This window comes from Helobdella robusta, assembly GCF_000326865.2.
Source record: "Helobdella robusta unplaced genomic scaffold HELROscaffold_30, whole genome shotgun sequence".
Lineage (NCBI taxonomy): Eukaryota > Metazoa > Annelida > Clitellata > Rhynchobdellida > Glossiphoniidae > Helobdella > Helobdella robusta.
In genome coordinates this window covers 1,409,246-1,420,892 of record NW_008704502.1, presented here as the reverse complement: position 1 = coordinate 1,420,892, position 11,647 = coordinate 1,409,246, and the positions used below count along the sequence as shown (strand labels likewise).

The 11,647-nt window shown below is 32.5% G+C and overlaps 2 protein-coding genes across 2 annotated transcripts in view; both read left to right on the top strand.

Moving 5' to 3' along the window:
* Positions 1-4,017: 4,017 nt before the first annotated feature.
* Positions 4,018-11,385, top strand: HELRODRAFT_140925 (hypothetical protein; the record flags this gene model as incomplete). Its single annotated transcript, XM_009022059.1, has 2 exons — positions 4,018-4,086; positions 11,290-11,385. Coding segments are annotated over 2 exons (165 nt in total), but the record flags the coding sequence as incomplete, so codon positions are not given.
* HELRODRAFT_81424 (hypothetical protein) overlaps positions 11,128-11,647 on the top strand; it is a gene marked incomplete at both ends in the record, with an annotated part of 9,914 nt that continues 9,394 nt past the window's right edge. Inside the window, one exon of the mRNA XM_009022058.1 lies at positions 11,128-11,235. Within this exon, the coding sequence (XP_009020306.1) occupies positions 11,128-11,235 (108 nt within the window). The remainder of the gene's footprint in view (positions 11,236-11,647) is intronic.

Genomic DNA, 11,647 nt, shown 5'->3' with positions numbered 1-11,647 from the left:
ATCAAGCGCATATATAATCACATTCTACCAAAACATAGCGTTACTGCTAATCATTATACAGAAACATATCAAATATAGCAGATCAAACAAGTCAATCGGAATTTCTTTTTTTGTCGTTGGAGGAAATGACGTCATTTGAACTGTATTAACCCGAAATGTTGACTGGTTTCTAGATTTTTTTTTATTTTGGTTATATAATTTTTGGTATTTCTTGATTTACTTTATACATATGCATGTATAAATAATTTCTGTCTGGTATGTTGATTTAGCCATTATGATTTGATATCAAATAAAAGCAAAGCAGCTATGTATCTTTCTTGCTTTATTAAAATCTCGAAATTGTTGGTAGATACTGAGAATTTTAAACATTTTAAATACCAATCTAGGAGTAATTTAAAATATAGGTAGGTACATCAAATGATAAACGAAAATTAATTTAAAAACATTATCAAACGATTTTCAAACGATAAACACACCATATAAGCAAAAATCAACACGAAAATTTTAAACATATATCCGTCCAAATCAGCATCCACTTAGAAGGGAGGAAATCCTTAAAACCTTTCCTCCTCTTCCTCATCCTATTTAAAAAAAAACTCCAAAATAATCAAACGCTTCTGGAAAAGTCATGAAGGAAATCCATAAAACCTTTCCACCTCCTCCTCTTCCCATTTTTAAAAAAAGACTCCAAAATAATCAAACCCTTCTGGAAAAGTCATGAAGATCAGCAAGGCTATTAAAATCACAGCATATATTGCCATAAACGCTGCAGCAATTGCTTCGTCGGCTTCTCCCCGATGTTCCAGGTAATTCCGGGTCAGCCAGAATGATAAAAGTATGGATAGAACCGAGAAGGACATAAAAACTCTGGGACTTAGAAAATAATCCCGCACTTCGACTGCTGTCATGGCTGTACTACTGGTGATGGTTATGGTGGTTTGAAACTCTTTGAAGATTTTATTTTTGAGAGTTGACGTTCTTGATGTCGTAGTAGTTGTTGGTGAAACTTTTTGAAGATTTTGTTTTTGCAGCTGATGTCTTTTACTGATGTCGTTGGCGTCAGTTAATTAATGTTATCCTTTTTTCTGTTAAAGCGTCAAAATCAATTTAATTAATTAATAATTTAATTATTTGACATTTTAATTAGTACAGTTAAATCGGCTTAATAGATAAAATTATAAGCTGAAGATTATTTACAATAGTTGAAAGAAGTGAAGGACCCAAAAAAAACAGAACGACACGAAAATACATTAGGATGTTGTGCAATTAATGAATATTAAAAACCAAAGTAACAAATAAGCGGTTATCATTTTAATTAATCAATTTATTAATTAGTTAATATTACATGATATAATTTCTATTATTCTATTCTTTGTTATTTTATTTTATTACTGAAATTATCTCCAACACCAAACTTCATCGAATATTATTTGCAATGAAAATCTAATTGAATTAAAATCACTTGCAGGCATATCAACAAAGGAGTGTTATCAATTCACGTGTGGAAAGGAGAAACATGGAAACACACAACACACACACACAAAAACACGCACACAAAACATACACATACTTAGGCATGTGGATGCATGCCTAAGTATGTGTATATTTGCTTGCTTTTTCATTGTTTCGTAAACTTGAAACCTTGTTTCTAATGACTACTATGGACAGGACACTTGTAATTTTTTGAATGTCTATCTATCAAATTTTATTGAACATAGCTGACCTGGTACAATTTTTTTTTTTTATAAAATTTTTTCAACGTCCACTTTTGTGAAGTAAAAATTTGAAAAAATAAACAGCTAGAATCACCTTGAATCTACTTTACCTGCACTTGAAATAAAAATATATGAAAAAGAAAAAATTTAGAAAAAAATGTACATTGCCCAGCAGACAGATATCTTATATAACTTACATTTAAGCCCATTATTTATTTATATTAATTTATATTTTTAATATATAGAGAGAGAAAGAGTGAGAAAAAGAGAGAGAAAAAGAAAGGGAGAGAGAAGAGAGAAAGAAAGAAATTGCATTGAGTAACGAGAGATGTATCTGTTGGAGAAGTAGTTAAGTGGGCTGGCAGACAATGGTAGATAATTTACTTGTACAATGGAATCAATTAATTTCTTTGCCACCATTGTCTACCAGATGACTAATTCACCGTCACTAATGTCTTTGTGGAATAAATCTCGCTGACTGAATGAAGAAGTCAGTTGGTTTTTCTGTTTTTTTTTTCGGATTTGTATAGCCATAGTTTTGTAAATTCTGTTAGTATTTTTTCTTGGAAAAAAAATGCGTACGGATGAATTTATTATTTCTTTAATGAATATCACAGATAACGAGCTGCCAGGCATATAGGTATCCAGTTGTAAGTTCTACACTTGCTTAAATCCAAGTTATCCTGTATCCTATCAAATATTTGATATCATTTTTGAAAATGTATCCACTGCATATCAACATAATTACTTTTACTGTTGCACTGTCATCCATCTTATCATCATTTTCATCATTGCTGGTGATTAACTCACTCACCAAAAAGTACAAACGTTATAATGACAACAATGGCTACTCAGTCTGCTTTGCAACTGGAATCATAGAGGAAACTTCAAAGATCAGATCCTTAATTGAATGCTCAATCAAATGTTCGCTTTACAATATTTCCGAAAATGCTCATACTAACCCTTGTATTGGTTTTAATTACATCGTGAATAAGGATACTAGATTTAAAGTTTGCAAATTGGTTGGTGAAAAATGGGATAGCTCCATTTTGGTGAACTTTTATAATAAGGATATTTGCTCGGGATACAAGGTAGATAATGAGTAGAACTTTTATTTGAGTTTCCAATTTTGTAGTTATTTTTCTTAAATTTTAAATGTTTTTAGAAAGAGTTGAACAAAAATTAATCTTTTGATGAATTGAGAATAATTTATCGATATTCTAAATGATAACATGCTTCATTTTAGGATGTTGAATGGAAACAATTTTCAAGTTAGTAAGTTTCAATCATTTTGAAGTATGCAGTTTGTAATGAAAAATTTTATATTTCGCAACACGATTTCGTTGTTGTTTTTTCTTTCACTTAACTTATTTAGAACGCCAATGAAAAAAAAAACAAAATAATTTTCATAAAAAACGAAATTAAAAATTGAACCAAAAAAAGTTACTGCAAATGTGGCTGCTAACGCAACAACTCCTGTCCAGACCAGCAATGCCACCAATCCCTCAATTTCAGGCGTTACAGATATTTCCACGGGTACATCCACGGGTACTTCCACGGGTATTTCGACTGCAACTTGCCAAAACACTGGTAATAAATTAAAAAATAAATAACAATTTTATTTATAAAGAACTTTCTATTTTTCAAAAATTCAAATGATAATTTTGTAAGAAACATATTTCCATTCCGTACAGGAGTTAGCTACAAAACAGTTGACAGCTCAAAGTGCGAGCTCCCGTTCACGTACAATGGCGGCTTGTTCTACAGCTGTTCTAAGGAGCTGCCCGGATTGTGCAATCCCTCAGGCCAATACTTTTGTATTGCTAATAGGAAAGATTTGTCAATTTGCTCCAATCCCTCAGGTATGCATTTAGAGTGACCGGCCCCGAAGGTTAATGACGTATGCGTGGTAAGGTCCATGTTTCCCCCACCTAGCCATGAAAATATAAAATATTTAAAAACTTGTGACTAATTTTTTCGTCTTAGTTAGTATTTTTAGAATTAAAAATTTTCAGTTTTAGTGTGCAGTTACGGTGATGTATTTTAGCCATCTCGCCAAAATCAAAATTTTTTTGTAAAAGAATTTTGAATGAAGAAGAAGCCACAAAAACCCCAAAAATCATTTCACTACCTAAAATAATTGTGGATCTGCCATTTTTTAGTTTATAATACTGATTTTACCTTCGAAATTACAATATAAACGCGTTGATTGAATGTTGATTAACTGATTTCAGGTTTTAATGCAACAAATACCACATCAACATTGCCTATCTCGCCCCAAACAACTGTCATATCTGTCAATGGATGGCTAGTCATTCAACAAAGAATTGATGGCTCGTTGAGTTTCAACAAAAGTTGGGCAAGTTACAAAGTTAGTTAAAATATTTTAAAATCATAAAACATCACTATTTTTAGCATCCAAATGTTTCGAAATTTTCAACATTCCAAAATATGATGTTCATTTATTTAAAGTGGTACATTTATCTTGAAAAAACCTGACTGAAAGTTTACTGGTAGAACAAATTTACATGAAGATAACGTTTATATCGACAATGACAGGCAGGTTTTGGAATGTTCAATGCCAACTTTTGGCTGGGATTGAATCAAATCTACCAACTGACCAACTCAAACAATTATAGATTGAGATTTGAAGTTCTTGTCGATGGCTATTGGTTGTCGGATGAGTATGACAGTTTCAAGGTAGAATTTCGTTTGTGTTTTCACACACACACACACACACACACACACACACACACACACACACACACACACACACACACACATAAACATAAGCACGCACAAAATAAACAAACTAATTAAACCAACTGCATTCAACATTAATACTTAAAACTCATTGAACTGTCGAAAGCATTTTCTAAATAAAATAAACTTTCTAATGATTAATAATAATTTAATTATTATTTATAATATTTTAAACAACTATAATTAACTATTTATTAATTATTTTTAATAACTTTCTTGTAGATTGACGACGAAAGCAAAAATTACGCGATACACGTTAATAACTACATCCGTGATAACATAGATATTTTAGATTTGACGATAAATGGCGGGATATACTCCCAAAAGGATAAGCAATTTTATACTCCAGACAAACCGGACTCAAACGGATGTGCAAAAAATTCAGGAAATTGGTTCAACAAATGTCATGGCCAAAATTTGAATGGAGTCTATGGTAGCGGTGATTTGTATTACACCGCCAGGGCTGGCAAATGGACGTCAATGACCCATTGTAGAATGATGATTAAGTTAGCTTAGGTGTTCTTGGTGTTGATCAATCTTTACTAAAATCCCTTTGAAAATGAATGATTTCTATTTTATTCATTTTATTTCTTGAGAATGCTTCCTATATACTTTTCGAAAGCCAAACTGGTTTTTATTTTTATAAATGTGCACTCCCCGCTAACGCATCTACAATATTCTTTTGAAAATGTTTGAATTTTAAAACTAAAACTTTGTAGCTAAAATGTGATTTTTCGAACTTTGGTTGAAAATTATGAATAAAATTTTCAAAGTAAATATTTATTTTTTATTAAATAAATCTGTAAATTAAAAAAGATTTTATAAATATTTAATACACATAGGGAGGAAAGCCAGTCAAATAATGAAATCAGCAGTCAACGTTAATGCCAGCGCGAGTAAGGCAAACACGCCAATACCTACGCAACGTATAACCACACGTATACGTACACAAACACACATACACATATACACGCACACATTTTCGCACAACAACAAATAATGCTAGTAACTAGCTTTTAAAAGTATTCTCTCACATATACCGTAATGGTTATTTGAATCAGTCAAGCCTTCTAGCAATGGTAATGAATAATAAGGTTGAAATGAAAAAAAATCGAAAGATTGCCACCCACAGCTAAAAATAACTTCTCTATTCGTGCGTCTAGTCCGCTTAGATTCACTCAGTAGATTGACAAGTAAATAAATCACATGCGCGATTTAATAACAACAATGAAAGAATTCTTTTATAAAAAAAACACAAGGACAAATTATAGAATGAAGATTTGTTTCATTCATTTATTTGCATTTCACTGTGTTTGGTCGGCGAGTTAGCTCAGATGGTAGAAGCTCCATCCATCGATCGCACGCGGTGTGTATATATGTGTGTATTCGTGTGGTGTGAATTTTGTGGCGTGAATGTACGTCGTGTAGTGTGGATGTTAGAGCCTTTTCGGCACGGAAGTTCAACTATAATTACGGAATGACGCGAGTATGTCAGTCCCGAACTGCATGATATAATGATACAAACCAAAACAAATATTTGGACGTGTGTGTGTGTTTGTGTGGTGTTTGTGTGTTTGTGTGTGTGTGTGTGTGAAAATATACAACGTGTATTTGCAGATTTGTGCAGTGATTGATTTGATTTTAAAAAAATATACAAATATATACAAAACGTAAAATGGCTTTTCTGAATCTCACAATATTCTTAATTTGTGTGGTGGCTAATGGATAAAAATCCAACTTTTCCAGCCTTCAATCAACACTGCCTTCATTATTTCATGTACAATGGAAAGCTTTTAATTGCATAATTAAAAATTTCAACATAATTCTATTATAAATCATTTCTTTCTGGTTTGCTTAATTCTATTTGGTTGATTGATTGGCAACCATTCAAAAACAAATGACATTTTTGTAATTCTCGAGAAACTGTAATTAATGCATTTCATTTTTTAAGATTTGACAACAGAATGAACATTAACAAAAAACATGCATTGTATATAGTGCATTAAATAGAGTGCAGATTAAATTATGAATAAGTTGTCACTCAAAATAGTTTTTATTTAACTATTCTTATAAATGTTGCCAAAACTTAATCGCATTTTTCCATTGTAATATTCAATTAAGAGAATGATGATTTGTTTGGGGGATTGTATATGAATGAAATGTACTTACTTCAGTGCGCATATCACAGTATTTTTAACATCAAATCATGAATGTGTCATCTGGTGCTGGCAATATAATAAAAGGCATATACGGGTAAACCCTAATTGTGGTGCAAAAACTGTTAACTAGATTGTTGAGACCTGAGAGATTTTTATTTAATTTTAGTGTGAAAATATTTATACAAAATTCTCATTTAAATTTAATGAGATCATCTAACCAACAAAAAAATGACTAATTTAATCTCTAAAGATTAACCCGTCGAAAAAATTTTAGAGCAAAATCATCTACTCGAAAATTTTATTTCATAAAAACTTAAAATAACAAAACAATGTATATTTTTGTGATAATTTTTTTGCTAACAATATCACCCGCATTTTCAACTTCGCTGGTGAGCCTACCAGACAAAAATTACCATTCCCATAAGGATGCAAGTGGCAATTCCATCTGCTTCACGACTGGGCTCATCCAGGAACTCAACAACATCCGATCACTCGTTGAGTGTTCACTCAGATGCTCGCAATTTAATTTTGGGAAATATAATAGCAGTAATGTTTGTACGGAGTTTAATTTGATTGTTGATGCCGGCCATAAGAATAATAAGACGTGTCAGTTGTTTGGGTACCTGTGTGAGAAAACTTATAGAAGAAGTCATTGTGTTGGCTTTGAGGTTACTAGTTTTGATGGATTTTTTGTCAATATTTTATTTCGTTTTGTTCTATTTTGATCAATTAATATTATTTTCAGCCTATTTTTTTTTTATTTATTTTCAATTATTTCATAATTTTAATAATGAAAGATTTTGTTCGTATCATAGGATGTTGATGCAAAGGAGCTTATGAGTTAGTATGATATTACAAATTATTCTACAAAATCCAATAACTCATTATAAAGTTTACCTGATAAAGTACCAATTTGTTATTACAATTATTATTTTTTACTTTTGAATTTTTCAGAAAAGTCTGCAACAAAAAAGAAGGTTGAATAGCATTAACCCACCAGAAACATTGCATGTGATAGCCGGGAATCTGCTTGCATTCAAACTCGGTCACCGCGACATCAGTAACAGGCATCATAACCATTACACCAACGCGCTAATACGTAACAGGCCTATATTCCGTTTTAATATGTTATATACTAACATTTCATTGAAACAGAGCCTCTATATGTCAACATCAACAGTTCGAAATGCAACTTCCCATTCACATACAACGGTGGATTGTTCTATGCTTGCTCCAACCAACTGCCCGGATTTTGCAATTCTCACGGATCTCCCATGTGCATCACTGAAAACAGGATCTTAGCCATTTGCCAAAATCCGTTCGGTACGCAGTTAAAAACTGTTTATTATTTTACAAAATTTTAAGTGATCTTAGTCAAAGTTTGAACTTTTGTTTTATAAATGGCTGTGGTACGTGGTACGTACGTTTTACTCTAGCTTGTACTATGCTAAACTATCAAAAATTGATGTAAAAATAGGTAAGAAATGTAGATCTTGTGAAAGCGTTTAACCAAAAAGTTACCTAAAGCAAATAAGCTCACCTACATCGTTAATCACCACAAATAAATTAAATTTTCACACAAACGCCAATACAGATTTCACTGCGACCAACACAACCACCAAACTCTCAATTCCAAATTCTGTATTGCCCCCAACAGTTCTGTCTGTCAACGGGTGGATCGTCATTGTGCAAAGAGTTAATGGCGACCAGAGCTTTAATCAAAACTGGACAACTTACAAGGTAATGTGGTTATTTTCGTAGCACAAGTCTCAATTTTTATTAGCTTTTTCAAAATTATATCCACATATTTATATGAAATAATAATCAAATGATTTTAAGAATCTGTCGCAATTAATTTGAAATAATTATTTGAATTTGTTACGAGGAAATAATTAATTTTTGATAATATTTTCTTATAAATTTGCAATCATTATAATAATTTTCTAGGCGGGGTTTGGAACGTACAACGTTAATTTCTGGTTAGGGCTTGAAAATGTGTACCAACTGACCAAATCCGCCAACTACAGATTGAGATTCGAAGTCCTCGTTAATGGATCATGGATGTCAGATGAATATGACAGCTTTAGCGTAAGATTTCCTTTCTACATTCATAGTTAATTTCATCAATTTAGCCTCCAGTCAATTCCGATTGTTTTATGTTCTAGCTTGACTCGGAAGCAAACGATTACGCAATTCATGTTTTGGGCTACAGCGGTGACAACTGGGATGTTTTAAATCAGGATGGAGAAGGTGGGCATTTTCAAAATGGAATAGGATTTGCTACTGCTGATCACGGTAATAGATGTAACGATCACTTTTCTGGAAACTGGTTTAGTTATTGCCACACTGCTAACGTTTTTGCAGTCTATGGAGATAAGTACATGTACAGGACGGCGAAATTTGATTGGAGTCCTGTGACCTACTGCAGAATGATGATCAAATTGAATTGAATCACCTAAACATGCGCGTTAATTTAACATGTAACTCTAGTCAAAAGCAGTGCAAAACTAATTTGCAATTATGATTTTATTATATTTAATCTCAATTCAGTTTTTTGAAAATTTTTAATTTTAATCTATTGTCGATTTATATGCACTAGAAACTTATACCCATGCACCCTAAAATTTTAATGATACAATTTTTACCAAATAACTAATCAAACGTTAATACAAAGTACTATTTTTAAAAAATTTGAAACATCTCAAGTGTTTAGTTAATTTATGACAACAAATCCAAACACATTGGAAAGAAACAGGAAAATATGACTATGTCCCAATGCGATAAGTAACTATTTCAACCTCAGTGCTCTACTTGCCGTGCGCAAACTAACACGCACGCATCAAACCAAACGCATTTATAGGATAAATGTGAATCTGGATGCAGTTGAAGCCGGTCTCTCTGCCCTCTAACTATGCTGTCACCTGCATGAACATGCACACATAAATACATATTTTAATACACTTGAATTTGTATATGTACAATATATAAATACAAATTTTAAAATGTATATACGTAGAGAGAGAGAGAGAGAGAGAATGAGAGAGAGAGAATGAAAGTAAGAGAAGAAGGAAGAGAGGCATACACATATCTGTTAATATACCATATAATTTGAAGAAAAAAATATATGTAGTTATTATTTTCACTATATTACCGCTGTCCTGCATATGAGATTTGTCAGGTGACTTGAAGATGAGCAACTTCTTGAAGAAGCGAGCTCTGTCTCCAAGGATGGTGTTCAATTATTCATAAGAAACTAATCAATGGCGGCTGGAGATATGACGATGACGTGGCTCGCAAGTGTAGTTTAAATAGATTATGTTGGAAGAATTGTTGACGTGCCTCGTTACGGTGTTGTGCTAACAACAAAACAACCTTCTATTAAGTAGTCAAAATTGAATTAAGTTCGAAGAATCTTTCGACAATTTTAAATTTTTTCTAAAATGATTTCGTTTGTATTTTTGCAAACCTTTGTTACTTTGACCTTATCAGTCAACTTGTTAGTATCAGCAGGTGCAGCAGCTGATAAGAAGTATGGAATGGTGGGAGAGCCAGACAACCCCATGTGTTTTGTTTCCGAACCTTCCACAGTACTAACCAACATGCGGTCCTTACTGGAATGTTCTTCCAAATGTTCTCATTATGTTTCTCCCACTGATGGTAACATCACTTGCAACGCATTCAACTACGTATCCAACAATGCTAGTCATCCAGCTAAATATTGCCAACTGTTTCATTTCACTTGCGAGATTCATTACAAGAATGTTCTGAATAAAACTCATTGCCGGGGTTATAAGGCTAGTAGTTTGTTGTTTTTTTTCCAGCAAAAATCAACTTCTGATCATAAATTCTTCACACGTAAAAATATTGATATGAAAATTTTTGATTTTTGTAAATATTTTGAATTATAAATGCAGGATGACGAAGCTCAACTGGCAATAGGTGAGATGAAATGTTTCATTTTGCTTAAAATCAAAATTTTTATTACAATTATTTTGCTCTCTGCTAAAGATCATTCGTATTCTCCTATTTGAAAGTTTTGGTTTGTTGGTTTGTTTCGAGTAATGAACAATCAAGCTTAAAATATTTAAATGTGATTTTAATAATTGTAATTTATTTCTTAAAATTTTACTAATTATTTTAAAAAAGCGACCATTACCTTCCTGACCCCGAGCAAATCCTGCAACTTCCCATTCACTTTCAACGGTGGATTGTTCTACTCTTGTTCCAACTCACTACCTGGCATCAGCAATCCTTGTGCTCTCTACATGTGTCTCACTGCTGACAGGCAGTTGTCCATCTGTCTTGGTGATCAAGGTTTTTGATACATTATATCATTCATAAGAATCATTGGTTATAATTTGTCAGATATATTTCTTAAGAATTGTAGCATTTAATGACGAGAACATTTTATTTCACCCAAATAAAAATATTTTTATTTATAATTCGAAACAGCCTACAGCGCTGTTAACGAAACAGTTTTGTTGGACATTCCAACGTTTGCCAACTCAACTCCTGTCACGTATGTCAATGGATGGATTGTCATTCAGCAGAGGATTGATGGCTCGCAGAGTTTCAACCGAACTTGGAGCACGTACAAGGTATGCGCTGGATATGATTTAAACTTCTCGTGCTAAAAATGTTATTTTCTGCAGTCCGGATTTGGAATCTACTACAGAAACTTCTGGTTGGGCTTGGAGAAGATGCACCAGTTAACGGCATCGGCTGATTATAGGTTGAGATTTGAAATTCTTATCAGTGGTAAATGGTACTCCGATGAATATGATCATTTCAAGGTTTTCTTTATTTTGCATTTATGTTATATTCCAGAATTAATTTGAAGATATTGTTTCATCAAATAAATCTCATAACCACATATACACCGCTATTTTTTCTACTGAATATATTTCAAAATTCATTATTTAATGTTTGATATTTTTTAAATTTCCACAAATCGAATGGAGCGGGATGGTTCTTGGTCCTGCTATTGCGGTGACCAGGTTCGAACGCAGA